Source organism: Ictidomys tridecemlineatus, chromosome 8 (assembly GCF_052094955.1).
Source record: "Ictidomys tridecemlineatus isolate mIctTri1 chromosome 8, mIctTri1.hap1, whole genome shotgun sequence".
Taxonomy (NCBI): domain Eukaryota; kingdom Metazoa; phylum Chordata; class Mammalia; order Rodentia; family Sciuridae; genus Ictidomys; species Ictidomys tridecemlineatus.
The window spans coordinates 79599995-79619191 of record NC_135484.1 but is presented as its reverse complement, the minus strand read 5'-3'; the positions used below and the strand labels follow the sequence as shown (position 1 = coordinate 79619191).

The 19197-nt window shown below is 36.0% G+C and overlaps 1 protein-coding gene and 1 long non-coding RNA gene across 3 annotated transcripts in view; one reads left to right on the top strand and one right to left on the bottom strand.

Annotated features, from left to right (window-relative positions):
• Hmgn3 (high mobility group nucleosomal binding domain 3) overlaps window positions 1–17207 on the bottom strand; it is a 31270-nt gene extending 14063 nt beyond the window's left edge. For both annotated transcript variants that reach the window (XM_005324770.4, XM_013358356.4), the window contains exon 1: window positions 17048–17207. In XM_005324770.4, the coding sequence (XP_005324827.1) occupies window positions 17048–17062 (15 nt within the window). In that variant the 5' untranslated portion in view covers window positions 17063–17207. The remainder of the gene's footprint in view (window positions 1–17047) is intronic.
• Window positions 17208–17345: 138 nt separating this feature from the next.
• LOC120889079 (uncharacterized) overlaps window positions 17346–19197 on the top strand; it is a 40433-nt gene continuing 38581 nt past the window's right edge. Inside the window, exon 1 of the long non-coding RNA XR_013425042.1 lies at window positions 17346–17475. This is a non-coding gene — a long non-coding RNA (uncharacterized LOC120889079). The remainder of the gene's footprint in view (window positions 17476–19197) is intronic.

Below are 19197 nucleotides of genomic sequence, written 5' to 3'. Positions count from 1 at the left end.
AGATGCTATGAAACAGAAAAGACACAAGATCTTAAGTTGTCTTCTGAATTATAACATATGAAATTATATTCAATAGATATTCAGATATTGATCACATTTCCTTAAGTCCAGATTCCATGTAAATTGGTCATCTGTTTTCTGTTACCTCACAGGTATACTATTTTGGAAAGACCCCCTACTATAGGATGTTGATTTCATAAATTTATAAATGGGAGTTCATAACCCAATTGAGTCAAATGTATGAAAGATGATATATCATGAGCTTTGTAATGTTTTGAACAACCAATAAAAAAATTTATAATTATCCCCCTCTACCATTTACACTTAGTCATGTGGGTAGAGAAAGGAGGAGGCCATGGTATGAAGAGATTGAAACAAAAGCCCAGTGCTTTTTGTCCCTATCAGTTGTCAGGAATGACAAAGAAGTAGGAAAGGAAGGGTTGAGATATACTTCAACCTTCTAATGGGCTGATGTGAAGAATGAGGTGAGTTAAATGGGCTGCAAGGAATACCAAGGCAAAGGGATTTTTGCCCAATTTACCAGGACACAGCAGGATTACACTAATCCAGTTTGAACCAAGAACCGTCAATAGGGTGAGAACCATGGGCAAACAAAAATGTCTACTCATGTGTCTGAGACTCCCTCAGCTGGCCCAGGTGCAGAGTTGGGCCAGCATGGAGGTAGGGGATACATAGGGCAACCAGATGGAGGGCACTCCCTGGGGGCTCTTGAGAATCTAGGCACTATCAAGAACTGACGTTAGGACAAGTCAGCAGGCAGGTGGACCACTGAGCATCTGGTGACTGGATTAGGACAGAAATCAGCAAAGAGGGCCTGAATTTTGGCATGAAGGGATTATTTTAAGTGAACATGGCTGATCCAGAGCAATCACCAAAGGGCAGGTAACTCTGGTTGGCTATAAGCCAGAAACTTCACTATGAGAATGGAGCTGAGGAAGCATCACTCTCTACAGGGTAAGTTTAAATGGTATAGGTACTGGTCATTATTAGGTAAGTATGTATCAGGTGTGTATAGATGGACTTAGGCCTTAGCCTAAGCAACTCCATTTTAAAACTCCAGTTTGAACCTGCAGTCTCACCAGGCACACCTACGGAACCCTCTAATATAGTCATCAGGCATAGCCTGACATAGACAAGTCACTTCTCACAACCCAGACAAAACTCAGAATGAAGTCTCTGTCATGTTGCCCTTGCCCTGATAAAGCAAGAGGTGGAGAAAATCAGGGTGGGAACCACCAGCTCAGATGCCTTAACCTCAGGACGAATGACATCACTGAGAAACACGGTACCAGCTGATAGGGATTGAAAGAGCGGTCAGAAGCCCCAAAATTCAGTATAAATGATGGAGTAAATGAACAGATATTCAGCTAGACAACACTGATGCCCACATGCCGGAGAGCCTGATGAGGACCTGGACTGACATCCCAACTCTTCTCTTCATTTGCCTGATCCTCTGTATTGTTCTCACTGCTCTCAAACTCTACAGCCACATTTTGACCCTGGTGAGAACAGTGAATTCTCCTTATGACCTTCTCCTCAGCCGGCCATCAGCTCCACATCAGAGGAAGCCTCCATCAGTTCCTGGCCTGATCACTATGGTCTGAGTAAGGGTATGTCTGCTGGACTTAAAGCCTAAGGCTTGAGATTTTAGATCTGGTACTCAAGCTTAGCACGCAGAAGGAATATCTGTCATGAGCCTGTCATGATTAAGTGTGTTTGCAGTACTTAGAATTAACCTAGAATTGTTTGCTGTCTATTGCAGTGCCTAGCATTAAGGATTGTCACTTTCTTGATTAAGAACCTATAGAGTAAAATTGTATTGAGTGATTTGAGTGAATAAAGCATTGAAAAGGGCAGAAGTGCATGGACACTATTTATTTCTCCCCCTCAACTGCATAAGTCACACCTTTGCCCATCATGACAAGGTGCTTTCTGTGAGGGGCTGGTGGAATGTTCATCAAGAATCTGATGGACACTAGAGCAGAGTGCGTTGTTGTGTCCTAGAGGAGTTTGTGTGAATTGCAGATAGAGGCTTACAAATGTGTTCCAGGTCCTAACAGATTCTAAGGGGTCTAGGGATTACTGGCATAGTAGACCCAGTGTCTTCCACTCAGTGGGAACACTGTATTTCTAAGCCAAAGAAACAAGGCATCCCTGATAGCTGATGTGGTATTTAAGATGCATCAGGGTCAATTTTACTACATTCTTAGAACACAGGCTTAGTTTTCAAGGACACACAGGTGGTGTGGAGTGTGACCACATATCAGGGCTTAACTGGAGAGTCATTTTTCCCCACACCCAGTGTTAAGACTACCTTAGGCAAGATCCTCATACCCATTCTCTCCAAAAGTGATTTAATTTTTTTGTTGTTTCTTGTGTTTTTCTAGGCAGCTGCTTAGGTAGGGATATTCCTGTGTGTTCTCTCACTTTGTGTGTGCCAGAGGCTTTGTTTTCTGTCATCTCTCTCATTTCTCAAAGAGAAAATAAGTGTGGGGGTGCTCGCTCAAGCAGATCTCAAGACTTAAAAATAATAAAATGAATAATATGAATGTAGCTAACTAACAATTATACAAAGGATGGTATAAAAAATCCAAGGACACAGGAGCATAAAAATAAAAGGATATCAAGAATATACAATAAGCTAAAATCTATTAAAGACTAGAAACAACTCAGATATCCACCACCAGGAGGATAGCTAAATACATTATAGAACAGAATAAATAATATGTAGCACTAAAAACAAATGGTCTATGGGTATTCATATCAACATGGATAAATCTTATAAATATAATGTTGGAAAAAATAGAAAAGAATTGCATGATTCTAAAGCAAAGTTTAAAAGTAAATGTACATGATAAACCTATAAGAAAAAGCAAAAAAAAAAAGATAAATACAAAATTGTCTTAAAGTTACCTTTGGGCAAGGGTAAGAGAGGGTGATTTGACTGGGATAAACAAAGTTATTGGTAAATGATATTATTCTTATCTAAATCAAATATATGTAAATATTATGTATGCACATATATTTTATATTGAAATGTCTTTTATAAAAATAAGAGGTTCTGAAGCAAAATAATCATAAAAGAAAAACTAGTTATTTTGAAATTAAAAATTCTCAAAATAAAACCAGCTCATTGAAATAAAAAACTCAAACAGGATAAACTCGAGATGAGGCACAGTAGAAGAAATGGTGAACTATCATAGAATACTGAGGAATTAACACAGAATGCAAAGAGCCATAGACATGAACAGTATGGAGGAAATTACAGCACACCTAGTTAACTGAGAAGTTCCACATCTAGCTAATCGACATTTCTAAAGCAGAATGCAGAGATACGAGGAGAACAGCAAAAACACATGGATGAGAATCTTCCCAAACTAGAGTTATGCACACATCAAGGAATAAACGGGAAACAAACTGAAACAAACAAAATAATACAACACATACTGTCATAAAACTACAGAACATCAAGGAAAATAAGAAAAATTTTAAAAATTGTCAGAGTTAAAAGATGGGTCACCTATAAAGAATTACATCTCGACCAGCTACAATGAATGTAAGAAAATACAGAGTATTGTTCAAGGAGTTGAAGAAAACTATTAACTTAAAATTCTGCACCCAGCTATCATTCAAATAATGGCAAAATAAAGCCATTTCACAATAAAACACGAGAGAGGTTACCAAGTCTTTCTTTCAGCAAGGATCTACCATTAAGGGATGAAATTCAGCAATAAGAAAAATTAATCTAGATGAAAGGCAAGCATATGAAAAGAAATGACCTGTGTGCTGGGATATTTGTAATTCCAGCTACCTAGGAGGCTGAGGCAAGGGGATGGAAAGATGAAGTCTAAAAAGTAAGAAAGGGTTGGGAATGTAGCTCAGTGGTGGAGCCCTACTACTTTGCCTAGCAAGTGCAAAACCCTGGAATTAATCCCCAGTAACACACACATATACAGGTAAAAATATATTGTGAATCTAATCAACTATTACCTATAGACAGTACTACCTCTTTTTTGTGTGTTTAAAAAGAAGTTTTAATAGAAATCTTAGACCAGTGCTGTCTTTTTCTAGATATATCATGTAATTTAAAATTTTCAAACAGCCATATTAAAAAAGCAAAAAGAAATGGGTAAATGAATTGCAATAATTTATTCAGCTGGTATATATCTAATTTTTTATCCTTTCACCATGTAATAACATACAAATTATTATTATCTTAGGGGTGGATATCGGGGATTGAACTCAGGGTCATTTGACCACAGAGCCACATCCTCAGCCCTATTTTGTATTTTGTTTAAAGACAGGGTCTCACTGAGTTGCTTAGTGCCTCATTTTTGCTGAGGGTGGCTTTGAACTTGTGATCCTGTTGCCTTGGCCTCCTAAACTGCTGGGATTATAGGCAGGTGCCACGGTGCCCAGCACATACAAATTATTAATTAGATACTTCAAATGTTTTAAACTAAATCTTTAAAATATGGTATGTATTTTACATTTACAACAGATCTCCATACAAACACTAGATTTTCATTGGGAATATCTGTACTTAGAATTCATAAAAATTTATAGTTGTTTCAACCAGATTGTTTCAAATGTATTTAAAAATTTCCAATAATGGAATCTTATACAATTTTTAAACTTAAGTTGATTAAAATTAAATAAAATTGAAACTTCAGGCTCTCATTCTTTGTAAGTACTTAATAACCTCATGCAGCTGGTGGCTGCCATGCAGGATGGACAGCAAAGCTCTAAACAGTAACAACCACAGGAGATGGGAGTGGGGTGAACAGATAAGAAAGGAAAGCAGGCCATGGTTCCAGTTTTGTTCAAGGATGACAGATATAGAATAATTTAGACTTTGTTAAAATAAAATTAAAAGATTACCATTAAAAAAATCAAAGAACAGAAATAGGATATTTAACCTTCCTAATCAGGAGGGGTAGAATGAAGCAAAATTTTACAAATAAAAGGGAAGAAAAGAAAATAAAAGAAAAATGTGGTATATAGAAAATACAATAAGTCATCAGAAAAATCTCAAATATGTCAGTAATCACTATATATTGAAACAAAGTATACCCATTCATTATGTCAAGTGAGGGAGGTTCACACAGCAATACAGATACATGATTCCACTTTGAAAATTATAAAACATGTACATGTTAATATTATGGATGTACATATGTAAACATCATAAAAAGTATAAAACATGGAAAGGAAGAATTTTATGATAACAGTTACCTATAAGGAGGGACACAAGGAAAAGGGATCAGGGAGGTGTTTCAAAGGAAACTTTGTAACAATTTATTTTTTAAAAGACACAAAGCAAATATAATAAAAAGATTCAAATCTGTGAAATCTTGGCAGCTGGTTAATAGGTATGTTATATCATTTCCTGGATTTTTCTGCTTTAAATTTTTTCCAAATAAAAATATTATCCAGTACTGAGAGAACAAAAACAGACTAGCAACAAACTTTTTTCATATTTTAAGTCCAGCTTAATAGTGCCATGTCTATTCCCTGACACAAATTACAAATCACTCAGCATCTTCTATATATCTCAATAATGTCTTATGAATGTGGTTCATAAACTGCCTTCTTTCTTGTTTAAGACACATAATTGCTTCGCTTGTGTGATATGAAGAAACCGGACACAAAACTTCTCTTTCTAGCCAGCACGGGAGGAGCTGGCAGAAAGTATGCAGATGATTTCAGTAGCTGATCAATTATGCTATCTGCATTCTCAATTTACACAAAGGTGCTGCGTTGTGCATCTTTAAGATGCTCAAGTCTCCTGAAGGGAACACAACTATAATTTCCTTATGCCTTTCCAGCAGTCCAGAAGAGAAACTTAGAATTTTTATTCTACAGGCCATTCATTAGGAATGCACAGCAAGTGTTGGGTTTCTCTTGCAGTAACAGAGGTGACCCCCCCACAGAGCCCCATTTTCTCCCTCCAAACCCAGGAAGGTTTCAGAGAAGATGAAACACCAGTTGCTTGGGAACTGTCCTAGATGGCATCAGCCTAAGAATCTGCCACTGCAGAGAGAGATCCTGAGGGTACAGCAGGAAGCTGGGGAGAATAAGGCTACTGTGCCCATGGTCCTCAGACACTTGTGAGAATAAGAGGGCTCAGGATTCTCTGTGGGAGTGCTGGACCTTTCTCATAAGTCTTTACAGTTAAGTGTAGGCTCTTAGAGTTCTACTTCTAAGAGTTTCGTTGACTGGGGCTATTGCTTATAACTTCAAGGCGAAAGCCAAGAGAATTCATGAAACTCAAGTAACCATGTATCAGCAGCCATAGAATAAATTTAGTTTCAACACTGGGTTATACATACCAATGTGTTAAAGCTAGGATGGAATAGTACAAACAAAACAATGATCACTTCCTTTAACCTTGAACATGTATTACATCGAGATGATTTTTCTCCAAGTTGCTGACCAATATTTAAAAATCTTTATTCTATTATTTAAAAGTCCTTTTAAAAATTAATTTGCATATTCTGATATAAATCAGAGGCAGGAGTTTAAAAGAAGGAAAAGAAAAAAAAAGGCAGCCCACTAGTAAGCTTATTAGCAGAAGCTAACCATTCTAGGGCCAAAAAATTAAAATAATCCACCATGAAATAGACTGAAAATATGCCTATCCCTAACTCTGTCACTCTTCATTTAATATTAACACAAACTAATTGATTAATCCAAGGTTATTTTCCCACAATTGGGGTATTACCCATGAAAATCTCATGAGGTTTTTTCAAATAACAGGTTCCCTTAAATTAAAATATCCTATGACATATGAAACACTGGAAATTTTACTCAAAGCCACAAGGATCATATGTTAAATGTTGGTATGATTGGTTTTCATTCATCCTGCAGCTCTATGTTTGGAATCCCTTGATGAGCATTGCTTTTTAAAATAATCTTTAAATAACCAATAGTTGAAATTGAGAGGTCACTTTAACCGTATTAATGATCAAACCTGTATAAAATTTCCTTTGCTATTTCCTCCCTGGTTTGGCTAATCAATTTCACAGGTAACTTCTATTAAACTATACTGCATTAATAACAAGGTCACTGAAGGCTACTATGTCTTCCATAAATATTTTGTTATTCAAGATAAAAATAACTGAGCAAGCTTTGGATGAACTGTAATGAGGGATACTTGGAAAATATTTCACTTATAATCAAATATAAAAGGTAACTAAAAATAAAGTCATGTTCAAGTATGTTCAATAAAATTTTATTAGTGTAAATATACATAATTCAATAATGGAGGTATACCTGTACTATGAAAGAAATAATTTAAAATAATCTACATCTCATTAGTCTGAGGTGACTCCTTCACCTAAGGTATCTTTTCCGTGTGTTACTTTTTTTATGGGTGAGATCATGGAGAAAGCAGCCAGCTGGATCAGAAAACTGAATTCCAGTCTGGCTCACAATTGACTTCAGTGGGCCTGAGTTTCTTCACCAGTAAAACTTGAAAGGAGGGACCTGAAGATCTCACTCATTCATCGTAACTGCTTACATGCTTGTATTTACAACACAACAGAAGTGTACAGTGTATTCTGGGAATGTCAGACAGTGGGATCTTGGGAAAAGTCCAGGGAAGGAGTGCTGAAGAATAACAGTATTAAACATATATAAATATTGGACTTAGATGTAAGGCAATGATCAAGTGATTTAATTCTTATCACAATCCTATGAAGATGACTCGGTAACATTGCTGGTGAGTACAAGAGGATGATTCAGACTAAGGTAGGCTGCCTCAAAGTTCATACCTTTAATAGTACACCACTCAAAGTGACTTGTGTTGGCATTACCAATTTCAAAACTGGCCTCAGATTTGGGATGCTAAATAGGAAGAATTTCCACTTTGGGAAACATCTTAATCTGTATCCTTGTCCAAGGAGCACATGATATATACTTTAAAATATACACTTTAAAAAATTATGTCTATAATTAATCAATTGGTAATCCAGAACACTGGAATAAAAATTCATGTAATTCTATGTATAACAGACTTTCATAGCTATTAAGCTTTGATTCTTATTTGCTGAGTTCTGAAAACAAAAGCACTTGCTCATTTTTAAAATCCAATACCTAAGTAAGTAATGGCTGAATATGTTCATTACAATCTCTGACTAGAATGTATAATATGCAAGTGCATTCACATGTTCCTAGTTATAGAGGAAAAACCCTTATTATTATATACAACAAACAAGTAAGACATGGTTTATTGGAAAGAATAAAGCCACCAGTTCAGGATGAAATGTAAAGAAAACAGAGAGTTTTAGATTTTTAATATTAAAAAAAATCAGTAGCTGAGTGAAGAAATCTTGTGTGTGTGTGTACATTATCTTGTATATAATCCCAGAGACCATTAGTTACTGAAATGCTGGGAGACTTAATGTGCCTTCCTACCAAGCACAGGCCTAGACTGAGGCCAGCCTTCAGATAAGGCTACAGATGTTGATGACTTATTGGGTAACGTCCTATAACTGGGGTCTGGAAGAAATGGCATCAGCCTATGTCTTAGTAAAGGGTAACATTTTTAAACAAATGATGCAATATTTATATCACTCTTGATTCTTCCTTCTTTCATTCTTTAGGAATCTTAGTTTAAATAAAAATATATGAAGCTGTTAGAAATAAACATGTATGGGAAGTATTATGGTATTATGATTAAAAGCAAATTCTTGAATAAAATAAGCTTGAATCAGAATGCTGCTTTGCTTTACTCCCAAACTGTGTGGCCCAAGGAAACTTCCTAATCTCACTAAATCCCAGTATTCTCTCCTGTGTGTGAGAAAGGCTGAAGGTCTCACTGATTAAGATCAAAGGATCTGTCTGACATAATTTTCCCATGTACATGAAAACAACATAGTGAATCCCATCACCATGTACATCCATAAGAATGGAACTCTAAATAGAATAAGATATATCCTATGCTTGTATAATTATAACAAAATGGATTCCTCTGTCATGTACAACTAAAAAGAATCATTTTTTTTTCCTTAAAAAAGACCAAGGGCTCCAAACCAGACTTCTAGAAGTGAAATTCCAGCTGTACAGGGCCTTGGGGAAATGTGTTAGTGTCTAGGTGTCTCAACTTCCTCATTTGTAAAATGGAACTAAGAACAGAGAGTCCACATCTTACTGAGTGGTTGGGAGACTGTTTACTAATACAGTGTGAAAAACAGTGCCTGACTCATAGAAAGTCCCCTGAATACTAGATAGTCATAATATATAAGGCTTCTCTGTGAGATGAGGACAGCCTCACAGAACTATTGTGAGAACATTGCAAAATTATACATAATACTTCCTGTACAAGCTTATTTCTAATAATTTCACATAATGTCATTGAACCAAGGTGCTTAATGAATACAAAGCACATAGCTCAGAACTGTTAAAACAGACATTCAATGATGGTAGCTATTTTAAATTTTAAAATAATAAATACATTTCTGTTGGTTACTGATACAAATTCCTTTTAACATAATAAAATTTGAAGCCAACTTTGAAATTTAAAATTAATCTCTGTTTCTGAAAATGCTTACTGTTTGTTTTGTGTGACTGAACATGCATTTGCCTTGGGCACATCTAACTGGCTCTGTTTTTGGACATGCCCACAAGATATAAGACTACTGAACTCAATACCTACCTCGATCAACAACCAGTAGGTGATATGACTGAATTCTTCAATAAGACAGTGAAATGTACAATAAATAAGCAGTCAGTGAAAAAGAAATTCAACATTTTGATTTGGTTTATCTTCAACTCCGATTTTTAAATTACTCAGGAGACTAACATCATATTTCAACATACTAGGTACTGTGAAAGCAGACAGCTTAAATGGTATTTATTTCAGTCACCATTTCCAAATTGTACCCTGCAGAAAAGTGAAATATATTTAACTTTGGTGTAAACAAAAGCAGCGTTTTAGGGGGAAAATATAGGAAAAGAGGATTACTTAACTGATTTGCCAAGGGAATCTTAATGTTATATGGAGATATTTTTAAACATTTTTTTTTCTGTGAGAAAAATCAACCAAGTAAAAATGCACAAGATTAAAGCTTATGTTCTTTCAAAAGCACTACATTTGTTCTTTGGCCCTTGAATATCTACTTCCATAACTGCAGTTAATTAGGCATCCAGGATGAGGTCTACTTGTTCCCCATCCACTGTATGTGTCATGTGTCCTCCTATAAAACGAAGCTTGAGGTTTATTACAAGCTTATTATTTCATTGTGGCTCTCTTACTAATTAAAAATATCATCATCACAATAATGAGTATTCATTGACTGTTTTACCCTTGCCAGCCATGGTACTAAGTACTTTATATTCACCATCTCATTTAGCTCCTACAACAACTCAATGAGGTAGAACATATTATTACCCTGAGAAACTGAGTCCTAGAGAATTAGGATCATAGGAGTTTAAGGAAAGGCCAAGTAAGCTGCCCCAAATCATATAGCTGCTAAATGGTGACTGCTAGAACTGGACTTTTTTTTTTTCCAAAAAGCATATGAAATATTTACCTACTCTCTACTTAACTACTTTCTCCCCTTGAAAACAATTCTTTGATCTACTCACTCAATGAATACAGCACCTCTGGTAGGTGTTATGGGGAATAAAAGAAAGATCAGAACCAATAAAGACTTCATGGTCAAGTCAAATTAAGAGGATTACAATACAGATTCATTCAGAAATAGGTAATTGATCAAATAACTTGTGCTGATTTTGAAACATGGTGCCAGAAAACAACCTTTAAAAATCAGAGGTTGAGATTTATGTGGTATATTCATACATGAACATAGGAAAGTTATGTCAGATTCATTCCACTATCTTTCCTATTCCTATCCTCCTCCTTTCCCTTCAATCCTCTTTGTCTAATCTCAATATAACGTATATTCACAAGGATGGGGATCTTAATTAGAATAATATATATTCCATGCTTGTATAAAAACATCAAAATAGATTCTGGGCACTGCTAAAAAAAATGTTAAAAGCCACAACCTCAATCCTTTAATTAAACAATTCTTTGTTAGTATTTCTTCTCTGGACATTCAGGTTGGCCAAACCTTTGGATGCTCAAAGCTCATAACATTCCTCATGGCTAATTATCACTTTTTGCCATGAATTGTAAATATTTATATGTATGTCTGTTTAACCTACCCTGTGAGACTGAAAGATCCTTAATGACAAGGACTTTAACTCATTCACTCTTAAAAGGGTTGAAAAAACAATACTTCTTCACTTAATTTCCCAAGGTGGTGTACCTTGCATAAAGGTGATGCTCAATGAATGTATGTTTAACATGGAGTGGATTGAATGAAGGAAATGTACAGCCCTGACATTTTTGAGCCTTTACTCAAATACAGGTTTCATATCAATATTTAACTAAACTGAACTCAGAAAGAATTTAAGGATGGCAGGCCCATTCATATTCAGATTGGGAGACCTGCCACTAGGAAGGCAATTCTCCTCGAATTAATTTATAGATTCAAATCTATCTCTATCAAAATTATGGTGAGTTTTTGTGTAGAAATTTATAAGCTGACTATAAATTTTATATGGAAACACAAAGAACCTAATTTTTAAAAGTGGAGGGCTGGTACTATCAGATTTAAAATCTTGTTACAAAATCATAGAAAACAAGTTTTTGTGTAAGGACAGAATTAAGGTAATGGAACATAATTGAGAGCCCAGAAATAAAGCTTTACATTTACAATGCACTAAGTTTTGACAAAAGTGCCTAGGCAATTCAGTGCAGAAAGGATGATCTTTTCAATAATGGTGCTGAAATAACTTGCATGTGAAAATAAAGAAAAAAGAAAAAGAAAAAAAAAGGAAAGCAGAATTTACATCCTTATCTCATATGTAAAATTAGCCAAAATGTATAATACAGCTAAATATAACATTTAGATCTATAAAGCTTCTGTTTTTATAGAAGTAAAAATTTATTACATATGACACTAAATGAACTACATAAAAGTTTAAGACTTTTGTTCTCAGAAGGCACCAATAAAAAAAATTAAAGGCAAAAACTGAAAGAAAATAATCTACAAATCATACATATGATAAAGAACTTATATATAAAATATATAAAGAACACTTACAATTATTTAATAAGATAAACAACCCAGATTAAAAGTGAGCAAAAATTATGTGAACGGACATTTATTTAAAAAATACATATAATGCTAGTTAACATATGAAAAGGTGCTCATTATCATTAGTTATTACGGAAATTAAATAGAATTTATTAGAATGTGTATGAGCAAAAAACACCTTATTATACCCGGTATAAACAAGAAGGTGGAGAAATTGAAATCCTCATGCCCTTTGGAAAACAGTCTGGAAGTTTCTTGAAATGTTAAACATAGATTTTTCACATCACCTACCAGTTCTACTTTTCAGAATCTTCAATGAAAATATATATCCATGGAATTAAACACAAATATTCATCACAGAATTATTTATAATAACTGGAAGTTGAAACAATCCAATGTCCATCAACTTGTAAAAAGATAAACAAAAAGTAGTACATCCATAGATGGAATATTATTAGACAATAAAAAGAATGAAGCATCGATACCTGCTACCACATATATGAACATCAAAACCAATATGCAGAGTGAAAGAAATCAGAAACAAAAGACTACATGGTGTATGATTCCTTTTATATAAAATTCCCAGAGAAGGCAAATCTAGAGATAAAAAAAGTATATCAGTGACTGTGCGGGGTTGAGATGGAAATAGAGATTGGATGCAAACAATATAAGGAACTTTTCTGAGGTTATGGAAAAGCTATTAAACCGGATAAAGGGAATGGTTGAGCAACTCTCTAATTTACTAAAAATCACCAAATTGTACATTTTCAATGGATGAATGGACTTTATAGTAAGCAGGTCATCTTCAATAAGTTATTTTTATTTATTTATTTATTAAAGGAAATTTAACTCTCATCCACATTCCTTGAGAGTGCACTGGACTGTGATACTTTCAATCTTTTTTAACCAGATTTTTTTTTTAAAAAAACTCATCATTATTAATAATGTACATATTTTGACTTCTAGTAAAACTAAACATTTTCATCTACTTGGGTATTATTTTTCCAATAAGGATATCCATCTTTTCCATAAAGACATATAAGACTCTTACCTTCTTAAAATAGCAAAACGTTTTCAGTGATATCCAGTACAAATACTTTTCCCATCTTTTCATAAAATTTAAAACTTTGGTTTTTTTTTCTATATTGAACCATTTATTTTTATCTAGCTAAATGTGCGTGTGTGTGTGTGTGTGTATTCATTTATTGTTTCTGTGTTTGCTATTATAACAAATGATATTCTATTGAAAGATTATCAGAAATCTTGAGCATTGTTAATTAAGCATTCCCTATGCCAACCGCAATGCTAATGGGCCTCTCCATTTGGAAAAAAAGATAAAAATCCAACTTAAAATTTCAAAGTCAGGTGTCAACAGACTCTTTTCTTCCTTTAGCCCTTAAATGGAAAGAGACCACTGCTTGCCTGACAAATTCATAAATTGCTTCAGTAGAGAATTTACAATGTTGAATACTAGACACAAAAGTTGTAGGGATGAGGAACTAGAAAAATAAAAAGGATGTGAAAATGTGTTTGCTCTTGCTAATCATGCCAGAACTGTGATTCTAGGCCTTGCTAGCTCATGCCTCTTTTTAGAACATCAGATCATCACTTAATGACATGACCACTGCAAGCATTTGTGGATGTTTGATCAGAATAGCCTAGAACTCAGTTACTCACTGTCCCACCGCCAGTCCCCCAAAGTCCATGAATGTTATATTTCCCCTGCTCTTTCACTCATTCATCACCCATTAAGTAAAACAGGAAACTCAACTTGATTTAAATCTTACAAACTCAGACACAGGTCACATTGTTAAGTGCTATCTTGCTTACAAAAATAACACAGTGGTCATAATTTTTTTTTGATTAATGTTGCTGTGACTATTATCCACAAATATATACATAAAACTTACATTTAATAAGACCATTTTATATTACATGCAGATGATATTATGGCCTAGAAGTTGTGTAACTGAGACCTAGTCATATAAAGATACAATCAGAAGGGGCATTCGAATGCCTGATAACAGGAAAGGACTCTGATTTTGTCTTTGTGTATTTGAGTCCTATCCACATTTTCAAGACCAGTCCAAATTCAGTTTTGTTTTCTTATCTATGGTAGAGCCTTTGAAATCTTACTAAACATTCTGCAACATATGCATGGACTAAATGTTGTTGAACTGTTTTGTGCCTGCTACTCTTATTCCTTCATTAAATTAAACATAAGCTCCAAGAGAGCAAACTGCATGTCCTTAACAACATTAAAATAGTACTAGGACTCCAGATCTTTTCATTGACTTTACTAGTACCACTTCTTGTTCTGCAGGACAGCTTAGAAAGAAGTTCATTAAATAACATTTCTTGATTTCAAGGTAAAGAGATACAAGGAACTAACATGGCAAAAATGTATTGCCATGGGGGCACTTTTGAAGCTGATTATAATGTAGAATCGGCAGTTGTTCAGGCAAAGAAAATATTGTGAAGTAGTACGTAAATGCTTTGGCAGTTATCCAACTGTACAGATCTCCAAGAGCTATGCATGGATCATCTCCAGTTCTCTTCCTCCTCCTTTTTTTCCCCTTATATGGAGGTAGGCTTTACCTATTGACAGTGGTTGCCAATGTAAGTTCCATGAACTCCAGGATTCCATGGGACAGCTCTAAGGTTTGACTGATAGAGATGGGATGGCCCTGACAGAAAAGTTTAATCTGTGGTTACCTCAGCTCAGGTATCAACCCAGGTTTTTTGAGCTCTAGGTATAAATAAAAAACCCTTCCCATTAATAAAGGAGAGTTTTCCATCTCTAAAAAACTTTCAGATGTCCTAAAGAACCACATATAGGTGCCTGTATACAGATTTGCCCCTAGACATAGAACTGTTGGTTAGCTCATTCATAGGAGTTCTTTCTTGCCTTCCAAAACCAGTTGTTCTACTGCTCTTCTTTTGCTCCCTTCTGTCGTGGGCAGTGACATAAAGTCAGGGTGATGGTTTTAATAGCTCTGGTTCTTGAACAAGGTAAAGTTCCAAAGTTTGGGTTTATTGTACATAAAGATGCACATCTAACCTGCTGTTTATCTAAACATTTGTTATAATTCCCAGGGAACAAGATGGCTCCAATTTACTTTATAATTCATTTCTTGATTATTTCATTGGGTTCCACTAAAAGTCCAAACCCATCATTAACCCTCAGATAAATGATGAAAATGGTAACATCAGTTTAATATACTCGTTTTAGTACAGTAGCACTAAAAAATAAATACTTTTATAAAAATTAAATTTAAATAATGAGTCCTAAATACTAATATTCTTAAAATACCATCCATCTTCTTAAGCTAGAAGTCCCTTTAGATTTCCTAAATTCCTTTTGTCCCACCTATCACTAAATGAAGAGTAAATAATGGTCAGGTGTAAGGACTGTGGGATTTACAGCAATTTGATTCCATCTTTGCTATTACCTATGGGTTGGTGAGAGGTTGGGTAATTTATGTCTTAAGTACAGTTCAATGAGGTTAATACCTGCTCAAAGAGTACTGAGATTCAATGAGATAATGCAAGTCAAAAGCATGAGGCACAGAGTATGTTCACACGGAACTCTTCAAGAATTTTTTTAAAAACTGCTTTAATTATTATTATTTTTTTTTTAAAAAAAAGAGGAGTAGGAGACATGTCTACTCCAAATTCTCGGTGATAACAAATAAGAATGTAAAAGATTCTGGATTTTAAAAGGTCCAGTATTTTAAAATAGTTCCCTCTCTCTCTCTATCCTCTCTCTCTCTCTCTCACCTCCCTCCCTCCCTCCTTCCCTCCCCCACACCCAGTCGAGTCTTTAATTAATAAGGTAGTTTATTATTTGTAATTTTACTTCAAGTTTAATAGTCACACTATTGATTTGTTGGAAACCCTGGGGCACTTTGGTTGGAAGGTGCAAAGCATTTTCTTAGTAACCATCGGGTCACACTCCAGCTTCCCCAGGAAGGTAGAAAGATTTCCTTCCCTTACTGGAACAATGTCAAGTCGCATCCCGACCCCGAAGGAAGTATGTGCCCCCACGCGTGGTACTCGGTGTAAGAGGCCTGAGCGGAAAGGAACACGGTGCGTGAGGGCACACAGTCCTCAAGAAGCCGGGGAAGTCTCAAATGACCCCGCTTCCTTCAGTGCACCGACGAGCGCTAGAAGGAACCAGTGGGAGTTCAGAGACAACCCGGTGGCCCCTGACCTTGGACCAGCCACGCCAGGCGTCCGCGGCACGTTTAGATCTTTCACGCTGCCAACTCCGCGGCTCTCACAGCGAACTACTAGTACGTCCAGGCCGCCGGGGCCCCGCCTGCGCAGTCCCCAGCCCTGATTGACACCAGAGTTGGTACATACGGGTCTACAGCAGAGGAGAGCAGGGGGTGGGCGCTATTTTAAACATGGCTTTCCCTCTTAGCCTCAGAGCCACCGCGGCACAGCGGGCACGGCCCATACGGGGACAATCTCAACATCTGCCCGATTTTATTTATTTATTTTCGATTTCTTAATGCTCGTAGTTTTTTCCTCTTCCCGTTGATTTCTTTCACACTAATCACAACCTGGAGTTTGTAAAGAGGAAAACTCTTCTCCTACAAGGGGAAATAGAAATCTCTTTTGCTGCTTTTTCTGGAGGTGCAAACCATTCTAGTGAGAATGAGTTCCTAAAGAGGGGAAGCCGCGTCGCTGGAGAGAAAGTAACATTCAGAGATCGATGGGGACAGAAGGTGGGAGAGAAGAAGAGAGAGAGAGTAATGCCTGCAACAGGCATCTGAAAACAAGTGTGGAGCAGTAAAGAGATCCCCAATTCCCGAGTTACTACTGCGCGAATTCAGCGCGTCCATGGCAAAGACAGGATTTGCTGTAAGCGCAACTGAAGGCCTATGAAAATCTTTTTAGGTAAGACTTACCTTTCTCTTCGGCATAATGACTATATTGGTGCAGCAAAAAAAGTAAAGCAACGGGCTGGATCTGCTGGCACCGCGGCTGGATGCTGCCTCTGCCGCTGCAGCTGTTCACGCGCAGGGCACAACGTAGCCCGGCCTCTCCGACCTGCACCTCCGCGGCTCCCTCCCGAGGCCCTCCACTCTCTCGCTTCCCGTTCCTCCAATGAGAGATTCCCTCAGCCGGCCGCGAGGCCCCATTGGCTGAGGCAACGTTCTAAATTCCACGAGGGCACGCCCACCTCCGCGCGCACTGTACGCGCTGTTGTAGTTTCCACTTCGCTGAAAAATCTGCCTGGCGACTGAGCATGCCCAGTTCAACTAGTAGCCTTCGGGCCACACAATCCTGGAGTTTTATTGTTTTGCCGCTTCTTTGGATTGTATCAATTAGAACGGTATGCATCTTTATAGAAGAAAAAAAATGTACGGATGGACGCATTAACTTGACAATATAAATATACACCCAGCAGGTAGTTTACTTATTTCGTACCCAAAAAAGCTTGTGATGAATGTTGAAAAGATGGAGACTAGTAAAGGTTAGGAAGGTGCTCACTTCTATAAGTGTCTTGCAATCTTTGAGGATCTCAGTTTCCCCCTCTACGAATCTAGAAACAGGAATCCCTAAACTTGCTTAGCTCTTATTTTCTAAAATCCATGATTACAAGTTACCCACTAATATTTTCTAAAGTCCATGATTACAAGTTACCCACTAATTCGGCCAACCTCAAGCTAGGTGTGAAGATGATTAGAATATGTTTTCTATGGAAATAACAGGGCGAAAATGAACGAGTTTAGAAATATTTGAAACACATGTTTAAATGACACCTATCGTCATATTTTGTGCATAGTTTAATGTTTCTCCAAGTTCTGCAGTGCATTGAACAGGCATTTCAAAAATACTTATGACTTTATTTAATCAGAGTAATTTTACCCTGGTAACAAAACCAGTGAAAAAACTCAAAAGAAAAGAAAATTATAGATCAATATGCTTCGTAAACATAGTAGTGAACAAAATTTTAATAAATCAAACTCAACCTTTGAAGAATAATATGTGACCAGTGTTTAGCATGAGGATACAAATTTAAGATCAACTAATGTAGTTCACCATAATTATGTAATAAAAGAAAAATATGATCATTTCAACAAATGAAGTAAAAGTTGCAAAGAATGGTTAAGCAAATTGTGATAAATACATACAACGGAATACTACTGACCAATAAAAAGAAACAAATGGTCCTACATGGATAAACAACAAAAATGCTAGGTGATAGAAGCCAAATACACAAGACCATACTGAATGATTTCATTCATAAAAAATTATTGAAAAACAAAATTAGGCAAGTTTGGTTTCAGAATCATCTTAGAAGGCAAAGTTCACACCATAGGAAAATGTACTGAAGCCTTAAACTACAAATATGACCAAATCCAATTTGGTCACATGGAGGCTGTAAATGCAATCAAGCAATACATTTTAATACCTTACTTTTTATTTCTTAATTTTCAGAATAAATGAATTGATATTCTTTCAAACTCTAGAATGGATTGATGAGTTTCTTTTTGGAATATCTTTATAAACTCATGGTATGTTTTCAGTCTTTTGCTATTATTATTTGGCATGCTTCAATCTACTGCTATCATTATTATTTTTAATTGCTCCTATTGACTTATTTATGGTCAATAAGTCTTTCCAAATTAGTGTCTTTATCATTTTGTCCTGACACCGATTGTCTTTGGTAGATTCCTTGCTCTTTGGCATTCAGTGGAAGACAATATACTCCAAAGAACAAAGATAAAACCTATTCATTGCTTTAGAGCTTCATAAAAATGTAGAGATTAATAAATTTACCATTAAAATAATATGATGAAGATGTCTTATTTTAAAGTTAATTTGCCAACAGTGATATTTCAAAAAAAATCAGGGAAGAAGCTGAATGTGGCTCAAGCGGTAGCGTGCTCGCCTGGCATGCGTGCCGCCAGGGTTCAATCTCAGCACCACATACAAAGATGTTGTGTCTGCCAAAAACTAAAAAATAAATATTAAAATTCTCTCTCTCTCTCTTTAAAAAAAAAGTCAGGGAAGATACACACACACACACACACACACACACACACACACA